The sequence below is a fragment of the Hemitrygon akajei genome, chromosome 8 (genome assembly GCF_048418815.1).
Source record: "Hemitrygon akajei chromosome 8, sHemAka1.3, whole genome shotgun sequence".
NCBI classification, from domain to species: Eukaryota; Metazoa; Chordata; class Chondrichthyes; order Myliobatiformes; family Dasyatidae; genus Hemitrygon; species Hemitrygon akajei.
This window is the reverse complement of record NC_133131.1, coordinates 92,485,132-92,509,930: the sequence shown is the minus strand read 5'-3', so window position 1 is coordinate 92,509,930 and position 24,799 is coordinate 92,485,132. Positions and strand designations below refer to the sequence as shown.

The 24,799-nt window shown below is 40.2% G+C and overlaps 1 protein-coding gene across 4 annotated transcripts in view; it reads left to right on the top strand.

Moving 5' to 3' along the window:
• LOC140732048 (neurexophilin-1) overlaps positions 1-20,399 on the top strand; it is a 100,999-nt gene extending 80,600 nt beyond the window's left edge. For all 4 annotated transcript variants that reach the window (XM_073054161.1, XM_073054160.1, XM_073054159.1 and 1 more), the window contains one exon: positions 18,610-20,399. In XM_073054161.1, the coding sequence (XP_072910262.1) occupies positions 18,610-19,371 (762 nt within the window). In that variant the 3' untranslated portion in view covers positions 19,372-20,399. The remainder of the gene's footprint in view (positions 1-18,609) is intronic.
• The last annotated feature ends 4,400 nt before the right edge of the window (positions 20,400-24,799 follow it).

Genomic DNA, 24,799 nt, shown 5'->3' with positions numbered 1-24,799 from the left:
TTCCCTGGAAACCTGGTTACTGAGAATACACACTCTCTCTCTCTCTCTCTCTCTCTCTCTCTCTCTCATTTATTTATTTATTTATTTATTATATTGGACCATTTTTCATTGATTGAGATTGTTGTGAAGTCCTTATTGTGTGTAAATTTTAATCATTTAAAAATTTAAACACTAAAGCCATTGCCAACATCCTATACAATTTCCCCCACAATGACACCTGTGTACCTCTGGTGCCAATTTGGAGTGCAGGGGTTTCATTTGGTGCCATGATGAATTGCTTGCTAACTATGGCATTGCTTCCCAGAATTGTAATATCATTTAAATATGGCTGGAAGTCTACATTGGTAGGGAAGAGAGGATAGAAGAAATGGCCCCCTGATAAATCAACAGATTAAAGGATTAACATCCATTGGCAATCACAATGAAGAGTTTTAGAAAGAGATTTGAAATGTCTGAGGATGGGACAATCACTTTCCTAAATGATATATTACAGGGCAGAGACAACATGATTTATGGTCTCATTCTGGAATGCATGTATTGAACATGGACCTGAATTAGTAACCACATGAATCCGATTGTACATAATTTGGCTTAACCACATTTTGTTCCCTCGTCTAGTTACAATTTAGACAGATCCTTAAATAACCTCAATGAACCAATGAAGAATTTTGCATGGAAGTGGAACTTAAAGGCATTTAAGGGTGCATGTCACAGGGGCGCACAAAAATTGGGAAAATATTTGGAGCTCCTTGAATGGTCTCAGAAAGATCAAAGTATTTGTAGATTTAAAAGAAAAGTATAAAGCACATATAAAGTAGAGAGTTCCTGATATTGCAAAGGTGCATGAAGTTTGCATTGATATCAGTTGCTCTTGGGCAACTTACTGTCCTAAAGAGGTAGAGGGAAGCTACAAGTTGCACCTGATCTTTGTTGTTTCAGAATATTGATGACAGTGTCTTTATAACAACTTGGCTTATGCTCTTCTGTGAACTCAGACTGTGAAGTTGCTGGGCCCCTCTCTGTTTCCACCTTTTGTTCATTCTTATCAGTTCGATGTGCTTTTGATTCCACTTATTAAAAGGCTGTAGATGTCCGGTTACCATATCAAGTGGTTCTTGTGTATTTTTGAAATTATGAGAAAATCAATTTATGGACATCTGTAAACAAAGAGGAACCTGTTTCTTACCTAAGGGAAGAGATTAGTTTTAGAGTTGTTGCAACAACACATTGCGCATGACCAATTCTGCCACATAAAGCACTTGGGCTCACCCTGTCAGAGATATTCCCTTTGTTCTACTCTTCCCTCTGTTCTACTCTTCCCTCTCTCACCTTCTTTATACTTGAAAACCTTACTTGTACTGTATTTTTCCCATTTTCGAGGCATGTTCCTGGACCTGAAACATTAACACTGTTTCTCTTTCCACAGATGCTGCCTGACCTGCAGAGTAGAGCCAGCACTTTCTGTTTCAAATCAGAACAGGAACACATGTAGATAAACATTTCCCAACACTTCTGGAAGAACAATTCCACAGTGAAAGTGGGTGTTGGATGATGTTGAACATCTCAGTGGGTGTAGATATCATGTCAAAGGGGAAATAGTGCCTAATGAATTGTGAAGTTGGACAAAACTGGATTTGGAAATGTCAGAAAAAATTGATTGTCGATCAGTGACGGTGGCCAGCTAGCATTTTAAGCATAACAACCTCTCCTGTCTGCCAGTCCATTTGGCTATTACTCTTTGCAAGTCTTCTGTCCATTTGTTCTTCCACTCAATACCACCCTGTCTTGTGGATTTTCCTACCAGGGATACTAACACCATATGGAAAATATTGATTGAGTTTCAGCCAATCAAACTCTATTAAAATCTGCTTAGCACAATTCATTTAAAACGCTTAGGTCACTTGTCCTCAACACTTCAGTGATGAAAACTTCGATGTTGCGGAGACTATTGATTGCATTCAATATTAAAAATATTTTCTGCTGGTACTATTTAGACTATGACTGCCATTTATATTATACCGGACAGAGTTTCTGAAACTACCTATGAAAAAAGAGCTCCTTACAAGTCTTGGGTTTTCTGAAATTGTGGCTTGAATATAAGAAACGTACTGATTTCATTTTAGTTGTAAGATGGAATATATTTAATGGCACAAAATCCAAGATAGAACAAATATCTATTATTTAGCATTTGGCTTCTGGCTGTGGAAATGACTGCAGTCGAGAGATAGCGCAGTATCGAAACTGAGTTTGGCAGCAAATAGGTGATGATGGCTTGCAAGAGATCCTGTTGATGAGTAGATATGCAGGCTCATGCATTCTGACACAGTGGACTGCTCATTAAGATCACAATAGAGTGCTAAGCATAGATGGGAGGTGGTAACAAAGCACATTTCATCCTTTGTTTCCCCAAATAGAATTTCTTTTTAGTTTTGCAATTCCTGAGCAGAACTATGAAAGCAGACAAGTTGGACAGAAGATGCTAATATAATTTTCTAATATAGGAATCTCTGACATGCAAAATTGCAGCATCACACAGCTTCAGGACAATCTATTATTATAGTCTGGGTAGCTATTTCAGCTTGCAGAAGGATGGCTTCAGGGCATCTTTATTACTGGCAAGTTCCCTCAGACCAATATTCATTGATTTACAGTGAGAAAATTACTGGAGTTCTGCAAATTATCTCTGAAAAAGAAAATGGTTTAATTCTCAAAGCAGCGTTTGGCACAAATCTTGTTCCAGGATTTATTTCATCTACTTACAGCGGAGACTTTTCTTTCTTTCAATCCAAAGCTCTCAGATTTGTGGATGACGGTATGACAACAAGATCTTGAACTTGCATGAAAAGATTTGTTATTCTAATTCTAAAATCTAATAAATGTACATTCATCCTTGTAAATTAGGCGCCTCTTATGCATCCTTAAAATGCAATAAAGTGACAATTACATTTATCTGCCTGAAATAAAAGCAATCAATAATTGGAATTATTCCACAGCGCTGCATTTCTGAAACTGCTCTTTCATGGTACAATCTCCATGTCATAAAATTGACCATCAAACAGTTCTTCATAAGTCCCTTTTTATTCTCCCAACATTTTCATTAACTTTTCCTAGATTCTACCACTCCTACACACCAAGGTCAATTTTCAGTGTTCAATTAACCTACTAACCAGGATGTATTTGAGAAGTGGGAGCAAACCAGAGTCCCTGGATGAAACTCATGTGGCCTGAGTAAAGTTATGGAAACTCCACACAGTCAGGATAAATCTAGTTCTCTGGAGAATTCCACTGGGAAAGTGGATGGAGGAACATGTTGAAATTCCCAGAGGGTGTAGATATCTCTTCAAAGAGGAATTAGTGCCTAATGAATTGTGGAGTTGAAGAAAATTAAATATGATAATGTCAGAACAAACTGATTGTCAGACAGAGTTTGTGATCAACTGGCATTTTAAGCATAATAACTCCCTAACCTACTAACCAGCAAACGTTTGAAATGTGGGAGGAAACTAGAATGCCTCAATGAAACCCATGCATTCACAGGGAAAATATGGAAACTCTACACAGTCAGGACTTAATCTGGTTCTCTGGAGCTTTGGAGCAGCAGCTCAGCCATCTGCCCCACTGTGCTGATGCTGAGATCCCTGGCTTGATTCCAGCATTGCTTTTGGCCAATAATCTTTGCTTGATAGAATCCTACTGAGACGACACTTGGCCACTGTAAATTGAGCTTACTGTGCCATGTGCATTTGAAGTGTGTAATGTTAAAATAAAAGTGGGGAGAATAAAAAAAAATGGGATTAGGTTAAAATGGCCAATTGATGCAGGTTTAATAGGCTGAAGAGCCTATTTCTGTGTCTTACTCTACGTCTCTATAATAATCCTTCTCACAAACCAAAACTTGGTTCTAGCACTGTTCGAGTACAGCTCAGCATAGATCAGTGATGTGCTATCAATTCACGGCTATGATGTCTGTCAGCCTCTTTGTGGCAGCAGACGTGAGCGTATCCAAGTTTACATGGGCATGGGCAAGGTGTGCATTGGTTCATTTGTTTATTGTCTTTAATATTTTCTGCCCCCCACCTTTACATTTACTCTTTACGTTGATGTCCTGGTGTATCTGCATCTGTGCCCAACAAACTTTCCAGAGTAATTGAAAATCAAATAACTGCAGATGCTGGAAATCTGATGAAAGATCTTCAACCTGAAATGCTGACTCTGTCTCCTTCTAGAGATGCTGCTAAAGTTGCTGAGTATTTTCAGCATTTTCCATTCTTATTCCCAGAGTTGCCTTTGGCTTCACTGACTTCCGTAGTGTTCTCTTTTGAATTGTAAACCAGAAATTGAAAATTAAAAGAACTGTGCAATGGACCACAATATTTCTGGTACATGGCATGTATGAGTCTCATATCTAGATATTGGATTCGCTGAGCAATCATTTTATTAAATCCAGGTAAAGAAAATATGAATTGATGCTAGCAAGTGATGAATGGTATACAGTAACTTGGCATTATGAAGATGATTATAGTACATGTTCTGTTAAATTTATATTATGTGACATGCTGATATTTATTCCAGTTACCAGGTGGCTGCATGGTCAAATATTCCCATTTATGATAAGTTACAGATGTCAACGTCGTGGTGCCTCTACCTCCTCTGTATTTTTAGTTCTCTTCTGTAAATGGCGAAGCAAATACTAAGCATTGTTTACGATGGCACATGCTCACATGCTGGTTACAGTGCATATTCTGAAGGTATTTATGAGGAAGTGCGATCCAAAGGGGCAGAGGTAGCAATGGATATTAGATGGGGATGTGAAAAATGCAATGAAGGAAATGACTATACAGAATAGGTTAGAGAGAATACCTTTGTGATGCATTAGGCTTCATATACGCTTTGTTTACTTGGGCGCTTCCTACTGTGAATCTATAAGCTCTTGCTAATATCCTGCTCGTCCCTTTTTAATCACTTTTCCTTTCTTCTTGCTTGGAAAGAATAACTCCCTATGATTCACCATCGCTGTCCCATGATGCAGCTTCTCCTTTGTTCTGTACAAATTCCTCACTCTTCCAGGTTCCATTTTGGATTGGGCCCTTAAATTGAGATTGTAATGTGACGATACACATCCATAATTTAATGACTAACTATAAAGTATTATGACAGTAAAATTGCTCTGTGAAAATACGTCAGACATTTTTAAACTGTCATAAGGTTTCTCACCAGGTATTCCAAAGATCTGGGTCTAATTGTGCCCTTGTGTAATTATCTGGGCCACACTGATTATATAATAAGATCATACTTATTAAATTTAATTTTAATAGGTCACATTGCTATGTACGACCATCACAGCTTTAACTGACGTTACATCATTTTCTTTTTGCTCAACTCAAAGTAGATGTGATGCACCATCAATAACTCACTCTGAGACGTAAGAAGCGAGATATCGGCTTTTATTGACTGGAAGAATGAACAACACTACATCCTGGAGAATGAGGCCGAGCTCAGGCCTCAATCGCCTTTATACAGGGGTCTGTGGGAGGAGCCACAGGAGCAGTCAGCAGGGGTCTGTGGGAGGAGCCACAGGAGCAGTCCAGACAGGTATATGTAGTTCACCACAAGATGTACAACAAATTAGGATTTAGTTAGCATACATAGTTCATATATTGCAAAATAATCCTTAATCCATAAGATATGACCCATGATTTAACAAGAAAGCTTCCAATACATTGATGCAATGGAAGACATGATCACAATCTTGCATTACAGCTACAGGGTTAATTTCTGCTCTTCCTCTCTTTCTTCAAGGTGACAAGCAGCAGACCTCTTCAGAGTTGTTAGTTTCTATTGAGCTACAGCAATAGATTATGAGAGCAAGTACTTTCTCGTCTTTCCTTTGTAGTCTTAACTTGTCAGCTGTAATGTGTGGCTCATCAATATATGAAAATATACTGCAAAAATGTTCAATGCTCATTTATAAAGCAAAATCTTAAACAAGCATACTGATCATTAGTTCATCTGAGAAGGTAATCAATGGCTTGTACATAAATTATCAAGCAACTGAGTTTGACATGAAATAAATCCGATGGACAGCAGCACTGGCATCATTTTTCTCTTGGATGGATACAATCAGTCCCCATGTCTCATATATTCTTTCGCAACAGTGAGTGAGAGTGAGAAAGCATTTATGTTACCTCCAGATTTCAACTCCCCAAACCCCTTCACAGAATGTGCTCCATTTCAACAGTGATGGGACTTGGGTGTTCTCAGTGCAGTGTTTGCAAAGTTGTGGTGTTTGGCAGGTCAGACCCTGCACATGTGAGTGATATCCCAACAGTTGATCAGCCGAGACAAGCCTTAAACCCATGGAGCTGTCAACAGCTACTAATCAGTAGCAATTGAAAAGAGGTCGCCATGGAACTAAATCATTTAAAAATTATTGCTTTTGAAAAGAAAACTGCTCCAGGAATAAGGCTGTCTTTTAGAGAGGATCTTGTTAGAGCCAAAAGCAGATAGTAATAGCAACTTCTTAAATTTTTTCTGTTACTTATGCAGTGTTCAAGGGTTCTATTTAACGGTGAGATGGAAAATACATGTCCTTACCTTAATATTTTTTATAAGAGCAAATGAATGTTGCTGTAGATATTGTGAGTGCTCTGTGGATAGTTAGTATTCTGTTCCTCAGCATTTCTTATTATTCTTTGCTAAAATTAATTAGTAAGCTTTTCTTGACAGTGAGTTTATTTGAATTGTTAAATAGAAAAGACTGGATTTTGAAATAACAGTAACAGTCAGGCTATCAGTACATACAGTCATTGGGGAATAAATTGGAAGCAGTCTTGGGGTCCATTCATATATGTGTTAAAATCACCAAGCTGCTGAGTTTTCTGTTCCCCAAAAAGCATTGTATTTACAAGATCTCACTGGCTTTATTTAACTGCTGGTAATTTCACCTCCCCTGTCCCCACTCCACTTTTGTTTTCCCTTATTCCTCTAGCCCCTCACCCTTTCTAATTCCCCTGCACCAGCCCCATGACCTGCCCATCATCCACACTTTCCTCCCTTTGGTGCCCCACCTCCTTCACTTCAGCTCTTACTGGCCTCTCCTATCAGAATCCTCCTTCTTCTGCCTTTTGCCTCTTCCAATGATCCACTCTCAGCTTCACACATCATTCCTATTCCCAACCCCACTACCCTCATCTCATCTACCTGCCTTGCCCCTCTCAAGTGGAGGTACCTATCACCTGGGAGCTCATGCTCTTTCCCCTCTTCCCACCGTTTTATTCTGGCTTCTGGTTTCTTCCTTTTCAGTGTAAGGGGGGGGGGGGGGTTTCTTCTTTTTCTTTGTTACTGCGTATGTTAATCAAAATGGCTTCTTTGTTTTGTTAAAAGTAGGAATGCTTCTTTGTTGCGAGAGAGTGCTGGAAGCTTGTTTGGGTTAAAATTTACTGATAACGAGAATTGTATTCCTTTGTAAACCAATTGGGATTAATGTTGTTCTTTCTTCTGAGTCTGTAAGCTATTGTTGGCGGGCTTTTGGGGAGATCGACGTGAGGGGGTGAGAGTGAGAGAGAGAGAGGATGCGATGCTGTAAACTGGGCAAGGAACGGACTCCAAGCGGGGGTCCAAGGCCAGGAGGTACCCCGAGGAGAGGAGATGAAGATAGATGTGCTTGGTTGACCACTTCGGGTGGTCCTGAGCTGCGAGTCGAGGAGTTCGGAGGGGATTGAATGGTGGCCAGAAGACTTCAGTAATTGAGCTCCAACGGTTGTGCACGAAGTGGTTTGGACTTTGATAAGTTTGGCGCCTTTTCTTTATTTTCTTTTCCTTCATGTATACTGTATTGTTATTAATTATTAATAAGATTAATTATAGTAATCTTTATAAACTGTAATCATTTAATCACATATTGTGTCCTGTTTGTTCTTTGGCAAGGTGGGGACATCACACAGCATCCACACCAGCTGATTACCCAGTTTGGTGGGGCCGAAGGCTGCTCCCCCAAACGAGAACGAGCTGAGTGAGCCTGAGACTATCTATGGGGTTACACCAGTCCCAATGAAGGGTCTCAGCCCATATATCAATTGTCCATTTCCTTCCATTTTGGTTATCTGAGCTGCTGAGTTTTTCCAGCATTATGTGTGTGTGTTACTCTAGATTTCCAGCTTCTGCAAATTCTCCTATAATCTCACTGTAGGTGTCCCTATATAATAGGTACCCAATAAACTCACCAACGAAGTACAGGACAAGTAGCATTTTAATGGTGAAGTAAGACTTGTTTGCTATTCTAGACAGAAGTGTGGAATTTTATTTATATACACAGATGCAATAACAATATTCAAAAGATATTTGAATGGATAGGAGGGGTTCAGAGGGACATGGGTGGAGTGTGGGTAAATGAGACAAGGTTGATGATCATCATCGATGAAGTGGGCCAAGGGGCATGTTTCCATGCTGTATTACTCTATAACTCTATTGTTAAAGATGTGTGTAAAAAGTTACAAATGACCAAATTCACGATCTTTATATCAGCTTTTTAATTACCGTGGTTTATCATATGTTCTGGTTTCTGGTGGCTCTTTTTTTTTTGTTGTTAGTTGGGTGATTTTGAATCGGGGTGGCCTGCAGATACTGAGCAGAACTGAAAAATACCTTCTGATTTTGTGTTTTCACTCATCTTGTTTGTTGCAGTTTGCACAACTTTAGTTTGCACTTGGGGAAGTGGAGGATGATGCTTTTTTTTCTTCAAATGGGTTACATGGTTCATTGTTTCATGGCTGTCTGCGGGGAAGATGGAATTCAGGGTTGTATACTGCAAACATACTTTGATAATGAATGTACTTTGAATCTTCATCCAGTGCACTGTGCTTAAACCCCTGTTGGAATGTCAGTGGTTTAACTTTAATAATTTTTAATTATTTTAAAATTTTCTGTAGTCAAATAGATATTTGGTGAAGTCACTCATCGAACATAATGCAGTTCTAGGACACTGCAAGAAATCCAAAGAAGGTAAATGGCTCACTGTGGTGCACTAAATTAGGTAATGAACTACAATTTCCTGAGAGAGGAAAAGGTTTTGTGGTAGAGTGTTGATACGTTTAGATCTTGCATTGTGTAAAATCCATTCTCCAAATTGCTTTCATTACTCCTTTATTGCAGAACACCAGTATGATATTACAATTCAAACCGCCTACTGTTGGTTTTAATCTGCAATAATTGTAAATGGGTAGCATTCATCTTAAAACAAAAAGTTTCATGTTAATTACACAAACAAAAGAGGCATTCTATTCTGATTTTTAATCATAGTATGCGGCTGATAGAATTACTGAGCACAATTGTTTGAAGTGAGGTTGTGGGATTCTAAAGTAAACTCTGATTCCTGTCCCCACTGGAAATATTGGCCTGTTTCATATTTTGGCAAAATAGTGAAGAATAATATGATGAAATCCACACTCAGGTTGGAGGAACAACACCTTATATTCCATCTGGGTAGCCTCCAGCCTGATGGCATGAACATTGACTTCTCTAACTTCTGTTAATGCCCCTCCTCCCCTTCTTACCCCATCCCTGATATATTTAGTTTTTTCCCCCCTCCTTTTTTTTTCTCTCTCTCTGCCCATCACTCTGCCTGTTCTCCATCTCCCTCTGGTGCTCCCCTCCCCCTTTCTTTCTCCCGAGGCCTCCTGTCCCATGATCCTTTCCCGTCTCCAGCTCTGTATCCCTTTTGCCAATCACCTTTCCAGCTCTTAGCTTCACCCCACCCCCTCCAGTCTTCTCCTATCATTTCGCATCCCCCCCCCCCAACTTTCAAATCTCTTACTATCTTTCCTTTCTGTTAGTCCTGACGACGGGTCTCAGCCCGAAACGTCGACAGTGCTTCTTCCTATAGATGCTGCCTGGCCTGCTGTGTTCCACCAGCATTTTGTGTGTGTTGCTTGAATTTCCAGCATCTGCAGATTTCCTCGTGTTAGCTAATATGATGAATGTTATTTTATAGGTATATTGTGAAATCCATCATTAAGGTCCCAAATCACCCAGGTCATGCCTTCTTTTTGTTGCTACTATCAGCAATGAGGTACAGAAGCCTGGTTATTGCAGCAAAGTCCAGTTTTTCTAATTCAGTAGAACAAATTTTATCATTTCAGAGACTTCAAAACTGGATGTATTTATTTAAATTTAAGTTGGCTACAGTGTCAAGGATAGCATTGTGCTTCTTGAGAGAGACTGGAGCTGCAGTCTTCCAGGCAAACGAAAGCGTTCTGTCATAAACCTGACTTGTTGCTTGCAGATGGTGAAAAATATTTGGGTTTTCAAGAGGTGAATTACTCACCTCAGGATCCCCAGCCTCCTCATCACCTGTTCTTGCAGTATTTATGTCCATGACCCTCCATCACTGGTCAACATTGAGTTCCTTCAGCTGAGGTCAGCATTCAATGCTTGTCTTGAAGTGCCCCTGAGAAGGTGGGGGTGAACTGTCTGATTAAACCTCCGCAGTCCTGGTTTAGATACTTCCTCAGTATTATTAGGGAGAAAGTTCCAGTAGTTAGATCCAGCAAGAATGAGGAAACAGTGATATGCCAAGTCAGGATGATGTGTGACATGGAGGAGAACCTGCAGGTAGTGGTGTTCCCTTGTGCCTGGTGTGATTGTCCTTCCGTGTGATAGTGACCGTGGGTTTGGGACATGCAATGCTATGCATTTTGTAGACACCACACACTGTAGCCACTGCGCCCTCAGTGATAGAAGGAATCACTGCTTACGTTGGTGAAAGGTGCACCAGTTGAGTGGTCTGAAGTGTCATGTATGATGTCATGCTTCTTAAGGGTTGTTGGATCTGCAGTCATCCAAGCAAGTGGAGAGAATTCCATCATGACTTGTGCATTGTAGGTGGTGGATAGGATCTGGGTTGTCAGGAGGTGAATTACTCACTTCGGACTTCAAACACCTCACCTCTTCATGTTCTTGCAGTCACAACATTTATATGCCTGATCCCTGATCTCTACTCAGCATTGACCTCCAGGAATAATGATTTTCTTTCAATCATTTATGACAGTCTTTCTTTTTCATTGCAATATGTACTGTCTTGATAATAATAATCCCATTGAATCTTATGGATAGGTGGTTTGACTCTCTTTGGAGATAATCTTTGCCTGACACTTTAGTGGCATGAATGTTAATTGCAACATATACTATGTCACACAAGATGTAGTTTTGTGTATTTGGTGAGATGTTGTGGCTAGGCTAGAACATAATGCAATCATCAGGGAACATTGTCACAAATTATTGAAGGAAAGGCGTTCATCTGGTAACTGAAGGTAAGTGGGCCTAGAACACTATCCTGTGACGATGCCTCAGCGGATGATTGATATCCATTGACAGTAACCATCACTCTTAGTGAGATAAAACTCTAACCATTGGAATTTAATTCCCTCGATGCCCATTGACCATTTTATCAGGGTTGCTTGGTGCCACTTTCTTTCAAGTTATGTCTTGATGTCAAGGGCAGTCACTCTCACCTCACCTCACCTCTGGAACTCCTCTCTTGGTTCCACGTTTGGGTTAAGGCTCTGATGAGATTTCAAGTCAAATAGTTCTGATGAAGCTTTGACTGAGCAGTGAGCAGGGTATTGGTGTCTATATGCCTCTTGAGAGCAGTCAATGACACTGTCCATTGTTTTGCTAATGATTGTGAGTATATTGATTAGACAGCAATTGTCCAGCAGATTTGTGCATAAGTCATACCAAGGTAATTTTTACACATTGCTGGGTAGATGCCACAATTTTAACAACACTGTAAACAGCAATGCCAGAGGAGGAGCACAGATCTTTAGTACCACAGTTAAGACAGTTTTCTGATTTGATAGCCTTTGTTTTATCTAGTACTCTCAACAGTTTCTTGGTATCACTTGAAATTGGGCTGAAGAATGGCATCTGTAAAGGGACTGACCTCACAAGCAGGCATAAATAAGTCAGCTAATAGGCACTTCTGGTTGGACATGATTGTGAATGTTTCAGCTTGGTTTTTGTTACGTGGTAGACCCCGCCATCATTGATGATGAGGATGTTATTGGAGCATCCTCCTCCTATTAGAATCTTAGTTCTCCACCACCATTTTTGACTAAATGTGGAAGGACTGCAGAGATTTGATCTAATCCATTGTTTGTGAGATTTCTGTCTATTTCTTGAAAATCCAAAAACAACACAGAAGATGATGAAACTCTGAAGGAGCCCATTCTGATGAAAGGTCTGACTCTTGAAATTTTAATTCAGTTTCTCTTTCTATAGAGGCAGGCAAATTTGCCAAGTGTTTCCAGTCTGTTGCATTCTGTTTTTGCTGAATTGCACTCATATTCTCCATCTTGGAGCTTCACAAGATTGACACCTCCTTTTTTTAGATATGACTGCTAGTGTTCCTGGTTTGCCTTCTGCTCTCCTCATTGAACTGGGTTTAATGTACGGCATAATAGTAGCAGTACAATAAGGATGTGGTCGATCATAGAATTACATACCTTGCTAGTGAACATTTCTGCTGTTGCTGATGGTCCAAAATGCTTCATGAATGTCTGGTTTTGTGATGCCAGATCTGGTCTGAGTCTATCCCATCTAGTATAACTTAGAGCTATTTAACTCAATAGAGGATGTCCCCAGTGTGAAGATGGAATTTGTCTGTACAAGATTTATGTTGTGGTCACTTCTACAAATGCCATCATAAAGAGATGCACCTGCTACAGGAAGATAGGGGACAGCAGTCTAAGTAGGTTATTCAGACTTACAGCTCAAGTTCAGTTAATGGAGATGCGACCAAGCTAGTGTAGATGGCGGTTACTGAAATCTCTCACCCACAATGTATCCTGAAGACCCTTGCTTCTTGATATATTATTGGTATTGGTTTGCTATTGTCACAAGTATGGGAATGTAGTGAAAACTTTGTTTAGGAGCTCAGAAAGACATCTGGGGAACTAATAGACGACATTTTGGGCTCAGACCCTTCATCAGGATTATATGTAGAATATAGTGATACTGTTACAGAACAAGTGCAGTTGAACAGCAAGGAGCACTGAGGCATTGACTGAGGGAGGACTGTATATGGTAATCAAAAAGAGGCGACCAGTTACCACTCCGAAAACTCTTCCTTCACTTTGAGTGATCATGAGCAGGAGATTAACAGAAGTCGGTGGGGATATTGAAGAATAAGAAAATCATTCTCAGGATTGAAAAAATATTTACCAAGGAAGTAGCTCCTCCCATGACAATGGTACTCTTGTTCTTCAATGTCGTACAGCTGTCTACTGACATTCTGCAAACCTTTCAGAAAGCTTTGTTTTAATTACTCAGGTAAATCCTTCCTTCTACTGCATTATCTGCTTCCTCTCTCTTCTCCACCACATCCGCATTATTGTAAGGTATAATACGGCTGCTAATTCCCTCTCCGTTGTTTCCAAGGCTGTGTCTATCTAACTCCATTCTAATCTTTTGTAACTTCTTATAACTTCAAGAGCGTGTTTCTTTGCACTCTTAGGAATTTTGTCAATGCTGCTGGAATTGTGATATTTTCAAACATCAGCCAATTGTTCATTTATATTTTCATGTTCCATTTATAAGAGACTGACATTGAACTTAGCAAATCAAAATGACTGATTATTAGTGTAGTGAATCTATTATTAAAATAGCTACAGTAAGTTGGGTTAGTATTTTTAAATACATTATTTGTAAATGTTCTTTTGCCATCTAGTGTCAGACATTCATAGTGCACCAATCTTTATGTGGCTGATGTTTCTATTAAGTTACTAACAAAATCAATCATTTGATGAAAGTTGAGATGTCAACTGTCCTTTTAACAGAGTGACCAATGAACAGTTTAATCTCATGTCTTCAATTATGTTTCACTTGAATGTAATAAAACAAAAAGTGTTGATACTTCATTATTTTCTTCTGCTCTTTGTGAGTTGTGTTGAGTCTTTTGAACCTGACATGGGATATATATATTATATTTACTAATGTGTGTAAGCCAACATGGATTCTGAAAGCAGCAGCAAGTTGTTCTGCATTGTGATAACTTTAAGAGAAAAGGAGTGAAGGATGGTGTCCAATGAGCCACTTACTACTGTCCCGAAGTTCTCCCATCCAAAATGTCCATCAGTTGAGACATCACATTGATGAATCACTGTGCTGTCTCTCCTGCTAGATATTGCTCCAAATACATTAAATATGGCAGATGTTTTAGACAACAGAGCACTTGCAGTGGGGAGATCCACTTTCTGTTACTAGTAGTAGCTTCCCAAGAAAGCTTCCTAAGCTTTGGTTCTGTCATCCTCTCCCCTTAGTACTACTGGGAAATCAAGCACTCTGGGAGGAGGGACATTTGGGTGAGATGCGGTGTGGCAGATTATTGTCAATTCTGCTGTGCCTTCCATTGTTCCAATCCTCAGACACTGCTGCCTTTATGAGGCTTGCCCTCATTTTGAAAGGCATTGGCAATATTACAACAATACATTACAAGCTGCCAATGAACAGAGCATGTTATGTTGGCAGATCCTTATTTAACTTCACTTGGTAGTAGATGAAATGAACTTGGGGTTATTTTGGTGTCCATGTGATCATGGTGCTAATCACAACACAAAACAATGCAATGAAAGTAAATCTCACTCTGTCATTTTTAGATTGAATCAGAATAATTGTGCAATTTTTGTACGATAAAATATTGAAATACTGATCGCTGAAGAAGGTCCCTCTGAGCTCATTTATCGAGAAAGCAACTAGTTTCACCACAATCCCAGTGAACAATTCTAAAGTTATCCTCTTCGTAATCCTACCTGCAACATTAACAATAAGTACTGCACTCAACAATAAGTACTCCTGTTTGAGTACTGTTGGGGGGGGGGATGGCCTAGCTGGGGGAAGCAACAGTGGTCATGCCTCTGGTACTGACTCTGGTCCTGTGGCTCAGAAGGGTAGGGAAAGGAAGAAGGCAGCAGTAATGGGAGACTCTATAGTTAGGGGATCAGACAGGCGATTCTGTGGACGCAGGAAAGAAACGCGGATGGTAGTTTGCCTCCCAGGTGCCAGGGTCCGGGATGTTTCTGATCGCGTCCATGATATCCTGAAGTTAGAAGGTGAACAGCCTGAGGTCGTGGTACATACTGGTACCAAGGGGTTTAAATGGGGTGGAGTTTGTTAGGTGTGTTCAGGAAGGTTTCCTGACACAATATGTAGATAAGCCTACAAGAGGAAAGGCTGTACTTCATCTGGTATTGGGAAATGAATTTGTCAGGTTTCAGGTCTCTCAGTGGGAGAGAATTTTGGAGATAGTGATCACTATTCTATCTCCTTTTCCATAGCATTGGAGAGGGATTTGTTGACAAGTTAGGAAGGTGTTTAATTGGAGTAAGGGGAAATATGAGGCTATCAGACAGGAACTTGGAAGCATAAATTGGGAACAGATGTTCTCAGGGAAATGTATGGCAGAAATGTGGCAAATGTTCAGGGGATAATTTGCGTGGCGTTCTGCATAGGTACATTCCAAAGAGACAAGGAAAGGATGGTAGGGTACAGGAACCGTGCTGTACAAAGGCTGTTGAAAATCTAGTCATGAAGAAAAGAAAAGCTTACGAAAGGTGGAAGAAACTAGGTAATGATAGAGATCTAGATTATTATAAGGCTAGCAGGAAGGAGCTTAAGAATGAAATTAGGAGAGCCAGAAGGGGCCATGAGAAGGCCTTGGCAGACAGGATTAAGGAAAACCCCAAGGCTTTCTACAAGTATGTGAAGAGCAAGAGGATAAGATGTGAAGGAATAGGACCAATCAAGTGTGACAGTGGAAAAGTGTGTATGAAACCAGAGGAGATAGCTGAGGTACTTAATGAATACTCAGTATTCACTATGGTAAAGGATCCTGGTGATTGTAGGGATGCCTTACAGTGGATTGAAAAGCTTGAGCATATAGACATTAAGAAAGAGAATGTGCTGGAGCTTTTGGAAGCAACAGGTTGGATAAGTCGCTGGGGCCAGATGTGATGTACCCCAGGCTATTGAGGGAGGCAAGAGAGGAGATTGCTGAGCCTCTGCCAATGATCTTTGCATCATCAATGCGGACGGAAGAGGTTCTGGAAGATTGGAGGGTTGCGGATGTTGTTCCCTTATTCAAGAAAGGGAGTAGAGATAGTCCAGGAAATTATAGACCAGCGAGTCTTACATCAGTGGTTGGTAAGTTGATGGAAAAGGTCCTGAGAGGCAGGATTTATGAACATTTGCAGAGATATAATTTGATTAGGAATAGTCAGCATGGCTTTGTCAAAGGTAGGTCGTGCTTTACGAGCCTGATTGAATTTTTTGAGGATGTGACTAAACACATTGATTAAAGTAGAGCAGTAGATGTAGTGTATATAGATTTCAGCAAGACATTTGATAAGGTACTCCATGCAAGGCTTATTGAGAAAGCGAGGAGGCATTGTATCCAAGGGGACCTTGCTTTGTGGATCCAGAAGACAAAGAGTGGTTGTAAACGGGTCACATTCTGCATGGAGGTCAGTGAGCAGTGGTGTGCCACAGGGATCTGTTCTGGGACCCCTTCTGTTCGTGATCTTTATAAATGACCTGGATGAGGAAGTGGAGGGATGGGTTAGTAAGTTTGCTGATGACAAAAAGGTTGGGGGTGTTGTGGACAGTGTGGAGGACTGTCAGAGATTACAGCGGGACATTGATAGGATGCAAAACTGGACTGAGAAGTGGCAGATGGAGTTTAACCCAGATAAGTGTTCATTCTGGTAGGTCAAATATGATGGCAGAATATAGTATTAATGGTAAGACGTTTGGCAGTGCAGAGGATCAGAGGGATCTTGGGGTCCGAGTCTATAGGACACTCAAAGCTGCTGGGCAGGTTGATTCTGTGGTTAAGAAGGCATTCGCACTTTCATCAACTGTGGAATTGAGTTTAAGAGCCGAGAGGTAATGTTGCAGCTATGTAGGACCCTGGTCAGACCCCACTTGGAGTACTGTGTACAGTTCTGGTCAGCTCACTACAGGAAGGATGTGGAAGCCATAGAAAGGGTGCAGAGGAGATTTACAAGGATGTTGCCTGGATTGGGGAGCATGCCTTATGAGAATAGTTTGAGTGAACTTGGCCTTTTCTCCTTGGAGCGACGGAGGATGAGAGGTGACCTGATAGAGGTGTATAAAATGATGAGGGGCATTGATAGTGTGGATAGTGAGAGGCCTTTTCCCAGGGCTGAAATGGCTATCACAAGAGGGCATAGTTTTAAGGTGCTTGGAAGCAGGTACAGAGGAAATGTCAGGAGTAAGTTTTTTTACGCGGAGAGTGGTGAGTGCATGGAATGGGCAGCCGATGATGGTGGGGAGGCAGATATGATAGGGTCCTTTAAGAGACTCCTGGATAGGTACATGGAGCTTAGAAAAAATGAGGGCTATGGGTAACCCTAGGTAATTTTTACAGTAACCGTATGTTCGGCACAGCTTTGTGGGCTGAAGGGCCTGTATTGTGCTGTAGGTTTTCTACATTTCTATTGTTCTGAGACCTAGTCACAGTTAGTCACGACTTTGAGTAGGACTGTCAACAATTTTAATTGTGTAATTTTGGGGGGTCACTGAATTTAGCCATTATGCCATTGCAATGGTGCTCCAGTGGTATGGACCCCAAACTCTGTCAATTCCCCACCTCAATCTAATTTTTTTTCTTTTTAAGATCCTTAAAATCAACCTTTTGAGCAAGCATATTATCATCTGCACTGATATCTCCTCACGTGCCCTGCTTTCTATAGTATGTTCGCCAAAGTTTAGTGAACAATTATCAAATGTTAGACACATTTATAAATGTAAGTTCCAGCAGGCAGATATTCACAAATCACAGGCCACAATTTGAATTAGTTCAACATGTGAATGGTTGTGGCTTTAGAATGTCTAATGGTGTGATAGTTTTGAGGATGTAGATTGGATCAGCTTGTCAGTGGGGTGGAAGGAGAAATATCATGGCCTCAACAAATTGCTCCTGCAGCACTATTTTCCCCAGCAGGATGTGACTGGCAGTTGCTTATCTCCAAAGTGGAACATGCAGGTTTGAATTCAGCTGAGCGATATATTACCTTGTGTTGATTATTAATCAAGACAAGACGTTGTTAACTCAGCAAATGTTTAGGACTTCTTTAGATCTGGTCACCATATTTGGGTCAAAAGATTGAGGACTCACTCTATCCGTCTGATGGGCAGCTCCACCATCTGCTCAAACTGCTATCATTGAATGAAGTGCTTGCTAATGACTATACACTTGCTGCAAGTGCAAATGTAAATGGGAAAGTGTTTGTCATATCCCTGTGCCTATACTCATCCATCAATAAAACAGTCTTTTTATCTTACTGTTTGTTTGGACTGCTCTGTAAGATGGAATCTTATAATATTTGATAAGTCAATGCACAACAATGCATTATATTTAAACTAGTTCAATGTATTTATTTAAATTGTTCAGGTTCTATTTGTAATGCAAACTCTTTTGTAATTACCATCTTGTGTAAAATAATATTACCAGCATAGCAAATGAGATTATCTGCTCATATTTCTGATGTGTTTGAAACAAAAATTCATTGTTAACTCTTTTTTTCATAATTATAGGTAATATGTGTTCATGGAAATAACCCTCAAAAATCAGAACTTCTAAAAACTGGCAGCCCTAAGAACACACAAAAGCACATATGGACAGAAAGTAGCAAAGATCTGTCTATCAGTCGCCTGCTTTCACAGACATTATCTGGCAAAGAGAATGCTACTGCTGTGGACCTGCACTATGAAACTCCAGTACCTTATTCGGACCAGGATATTTGGGATTGGTTACGAAATGCCTCAGATCAGAAGGAGCCCCACCCTCGTGCTAAGAGACGCCCTATAGTAAAAACAGGAAAATTCAAGAAAATGTTTGGCTGGGGAGACTTTCATTCCAACATCAAGACTGTCAAGCTAAACTTACTCATCACTGGCAAAATAGTGGACCATGGGAATGGTACTTTCAGTGTCTACTTCCGCCACAATTCCACCGGCCAGGGGAATGTCTCTGTCAGCCTGGTGCCCCCTACAAAAATTGTGGAATTTGACTTGGCTCAACAGACGGTGATTGATGCCAAAGATTCAAAGACATTTAACTGCCGCATTGAGTACGAGAAAGTAGACAAGGCGAAGAAGACTACACTTTGTAACTATGATCCATCGAAAACTTGCTACCAGGAGCAGACCCAAAGCCACGTGTCATGGCTCTGCTCCAAACCTTTTAAAGTCATATGTATTTATATTTCATTCTACAGTACAGATTACAAACTAGTGCAGAAAGTGTGTCCCGATTACAATTACCACAGCGACACTCCTTACTTCCCCTCTGGCTGAGTGTGTCCAATAAAACGGTTACTGTAATTATGTTACTGCAATGAATTCTATATCTTTGTCTTCATTTGTATGAATGGTTTGTACTGTATATAGTTAGCCAGTGTTATTTGAGCTACCTATGAACATTAATGTGTAACTGTCTCTCTTGCTTGTTTATGGGTTTAAAGAGCAAATGCAATGAAAAATAATCTTTTATTTGTGTAGCGGTTATAGCTTACAAGAAACTCATGTACAAAGAAGCAATTATTAAAATTAATGTAACTGGTGAAGAAACAATTTAAGAGGTATACATATGCCATATTACTCATTGTCTGTATTAAAGTATTTTATTTCTGAAAGATGGTATGTAAATAGGAATAAAATACTAATAGATTTCAGTTTGAAAATGTGGATACACCCTAGTTATGTCACATTAACAATATTTGCTACTTTTCCAGGGAGTTCCTTCTTTAATTGATGAAAGTGTGGATATGATCTTTTTTTTTTGCCTCAGGATTTTACCTGGCTGAATCTTGCTGAGTGAGGCGGACACCCAAACAGCAACAAACTTCCACAAACCAAGAATTTGTTATCGCTGCTGATAATAATTACTTACAATGAATTTTGTTTGAGTGGTGATGCATCCCCCATGTCAGCTGCAGCACCCTTAGTATTTGGCAAAGATATTCAACTGCTGACAAAGCTGACTAATTTGAACCCAGCTTTTTCTTCAGACACAGGCCGAACAGCAGACAACAGGAATAGAGTATTATAACACTTGCAGTTCCACCTAACACAACAATTAAAACTGAACATTAATTGTTTAAGTACCAAAATGGGGTCCAATCATCAACACAGTAATCAAACATCCTATCAAACTTCAGAAAGAAATATGATGACTGACCATTTATAAAGGTATAATATTGGTAAAGAAGCTCAGGTAAAAGAGGAGGAATGTCGGGTGACAGTTATGATTGTAAGCTGGCTGTGCATTTTACATCATATATCTTCATTGACTTAAATGGAAATAAATATCAGGAAAGTGTAAACTAGGCAGCCAATTTGATATCAATTGTTCTGATCGAATGCAAAATTTGTCAAGGTATGATTGAGGTATGGAATCACAGATTATAGTATAAACCAAGTGTTAAGTCATAACAGAATGTTCTGCACACCAATTGAACTTTTAATTCTATAATAACAATTCATTTTATAATTTCATCAGATATAGTTTGGCTTCAGCCTATACATTAATTAGTTGTATCTAATATTTAATAATTTATATAAATTGTTATGAATGATTCCTTATTGACACAACGCCTACCTAAGCTGTACAATGGGGAAAACATTTCAAAGGCATTATCATTCAGATGAGCCAGCTCTTTATGTCACTCTGTGCTCCATCCTCTATGCAATGTTTGATATACTATGAAACATGAAATTTGCAGTTACTAGGCATCAGGAGTTGTCTGATGGCTGTTACTCCTGCTTAAGACAACACATTAGTTCATAGTACACACTGGAAACACCAAAAATAAAGAATTTGTAATTAAGAATAATGTGTAGGTTACCCTCTCACACTCAGTGGCCCCTTTATTTGGGATAGGGAGTGGCCACTGAGCATATTTCTGTACGTCTGTGGTCTACGCTGCTGTAGCCCATCCACTTCAGGGTTAGATGTGTTGTGCATTCAGAGATGTTCTTTTCCACACCACTGTTGTACAGCATTGTTATATGAGTTACTGTCACCTTCCTGTCAGCTTGAACCAGTCTGGCCATTCTCCTCTGACCTCTCTCATTAACAAGGCATTTTCACCCACAGAACTGCTGCTCACTGGCTGCTTTTTTTGTTCTTCACGCCATTCTCTGTAAACTTTGGGCAGAAAATCCCAGGAGATCAGCAGTTTCTGACATACTCAAATCATCCCATGTGGTACCAACAAACATTCCATGGTTAAAGTAAAGAAGATCCCATTTCTTCCGCAATCTGAACCCCTTGATCATGTCTGTGTGCCTTTATGCAATGAGTTTCTGCCACATGACTGGCTGGTTAGACATTTGTATTGATGTACCGGTGTACCCAATAAAGGGGGTGGGGTGTGTGTGTGTGTGTGTGTGTGTGTGTGTGTGTGTGTGTGTGTGTGTGTGTGTGTGTGTGTGTGTGTGTGTGTGTGTGTGTGTGTGTGTGTGTGTGTGTGTGTGTGTGTGTGTGTGTGTGTGTGTGTGTGTGTACATATATACAGTATGTATGTGTGTGTGTGTATATATATATATATATATATATATATATATATATATATATATCTATATATAGGCTTTGTCTAGTCTCTTGTGTCATCTCAAGCACAGCTTTTCTGGTCTATGCACAGCATGGGGCTCTTCCATTCTTTGCTTGAAACCCACATGCCTGAACCTAACCCCACAGAATTGGGCAATTGCCTAAAAGCAATAAAATGTTTGCCTCATAGCTCCTTGAGAGAATTTCAACTTCCTTGGTTGTCTCCGCAAGGTATCAACAACTTTCCTCAGAAGTACTTCAGGGAAGAGGTTGATATTCTCTTGAGAAGCCTCGCATACAGGAACAGACTTTGAGAGGTTCAAAGTGTCATTGCTACTGGTTCACATTGTTGATAGCACTACATTATAACAATTAGATACAGACACAATGCAGAGAGTTAATCTGAGGTCTTCATGCTCAGGAAACTTGTTTCTGAAGGCTGGTGGCTTGGCAGGCACCTCAGTTAATTTATTAGACTCCAAGTGATCTCTACTAGCAATTAAATAACCAATCTACCATTCTAACAACAAAGAGCTGTTAGAAATGCCACAGCATTTTTATTTAATTGTTTTATTTAACTATATATTTTTGAGATTTAGCCCAGTTAGTCTTATGGGTTTAGGTATTTTTACAATACCACTGAAGTCAATAGCAGCTGCACAAAATTCATCTGATGTTATCCAATAACTTACTGATGAAGCTTGAAGGTAAAAGTCAGAGAAAGACAGAAATTCCAATGAAATGGTCCTTACAATTTTAATTTCTACTTTGCCTTTATAAACATATTTTAAAATATTCAAATAAACAGGAAAATTGACATGCAGGGCCTGGATGGGTAAAAATGACCTTCCTGTTCTAGACTGCTATCTTGTATCTCTGCTGAAAATAGCAGGGTGGCTCTTTTGACAGCCTTGAAAATAACTGAGGGGATTAAGAAGCTAGTTTCCCGCATTCCCATTGCTTGAAATGCAAGGAAGCATTTCCCTCTGACTTCATTTTTTCCAGATGGTGTTTAGCATGCTGCTGAATATTGAGTCCCAGCAGTAGGGGAAGCAAAGTCATAATGACTATTCCCAGCTAAAATGTACATTTGCTTCCTATAGAAGGGAGGGGTGCAGCAAGTGCTGACACATGTGAAATAAACATTGAAAAATGGCACAACGTAGCGGAGACTGAGTTTCAAGGTTATCAGGAACTGAGCTAGAAGGAATACAAAATAGCAGAAATGCCTTGTATTCACAGGGGACTAGTGGTCCTCCGGATACAAAGACATTGATAAAAGTTTACTAGGAGATTCCAGCTCCAGGGATATGATGCAATGACAAAAGGGTAAATCCCTAAGAAGAGTGGCGAAAATCGATGAATGCACTTTTAAATATCACTTGCTACCAACTACACCGCTGGCCTTGAGCTCTGCTCATGAACTACATCATCTTCAATGAGCTACCATCAGTTTCTGCTGGTTAGAGTACACGCGCATCATCCAGCAATGCAGCAACATTCCACCTGCATTTCATAACTGGCGCATACTGCCAACCATTCCACTCTTACAGCTACATCATCCAATCAGCTGGTCGATATCCGGTGACACAGTTTTCTCTCTCCCTCAGGAGAAAGCAAGAGAAAATAATGAATGGTGGAGGGCGTTGGCACAGTTTGGAGCCCTCGTCAAAGGTAATGGTGATGACCACGATCGGACCAACCTTTGTGGAGCCTGTGGTGAGGCTCAAACTGTCAAAGATATCATCATATTCTCCTTCTCATAATACACATCCCATCACCGTTTTATGTATAATTTCTTCTGATTTACAAGTGCAGGCAGGATAGGTATCTTTCCCCCCTTCTCCACAACACATCATTTTTCATTCTGGATAGTCAAGGCTGGCAAGTTAATGAAGGAAGGAACAGTTATCTCTTTATTCCATACAGAATCCTCAGCTCAAATGCTGATACTGTAGGTCATTGTAGAAGGGCAGAATCTACCTGTGGTGAGGGAATGCACATGAGCAGTCTGCAACAAGGGTAGTGTGGGTGCTGGTTGATTGGAGGAGTTTGATGAGGCATGATGTAGGATACAGCTGATTGATGCATATGGTGAAATACTTAGCTTGTTGGGAAGCTTTTCAGGAAGCCTGCATTCCGACTCAGGAGCTGGGAAGCATCGTGCATCAACTTGGTACAACATGCTGCTCAGATTTTGGATGTCCCCCTTTTCACAAAGGAACTCTTTTGCACAATTGTGGACCCAGCCACCAGAGCCTGACCTTGATGTCACAATAAGTAGGAGCACAAATCATCCACAGGACCGTTGAGTCTCCTTCACTAATGATTTCCCTGCTCTGTTTCCATTATTATCCTACAGTCCAAAACCTATCTGCACTGGCCTTTAATCTGCTTAATGACTCAGCTCCTATTGATTTTGTCTCTAGGTTAATAGCTCTGGCCTCTGGACACTAGTCCAGCAACTTAACCAACCTTCTCCTGCACATTAGAGAATTGAGCTTTCATGATGTTGAGACTGGGGTTTGACTCTTGCTAAGTACTACAAAATGGTTTGGATAATGGTATCATTATATCACTCATAATGTGTACCTGATTTTATCTGATGGTATGGCTTTCATTGCATGCATGCTTTACATATGTTCGTGGATATTGATGGAGATATTAGGGGTATTGTTACAGTATTATCCTTGTTGCTTCATTTCTATCACTTTGTTTGCTTTCAAATGTTTAGTGCAGTTGGCATATCACACTGCAACGTGATGGATACTGGGGATACCATGGCTCTGTTCATTGCCTTTGGCTGAACAACAGCAGGACTGGAAGAAGCAGAGTTTACTTTGGTTGCAGTATAAGGATGTATCTCAAAAGGAAAGCAACCCATGGCATAGCAAAGCCTGTTTGCGGCAGAGCAACATGCTCGCCTCATTTACCGCTTATTGGCAGGTGGGAAAACAATGGAGCAAAATTCATGTAGAATCACAGAGTCCAGAGAGGTACAGCACAGGCCCTTTGGCCCGTGATAGTGTACTAACCCCTTAACCATCTCTAAGGTCAATCTAACCCTTCCCTCCCATATAGCCAAGAGAAAATCTGCAAATGCTGGTAATTCAAACAACACACACAAAATGCTGGAGGAACTCAGCAGACCAGGCAGCATCCATGGAAAAG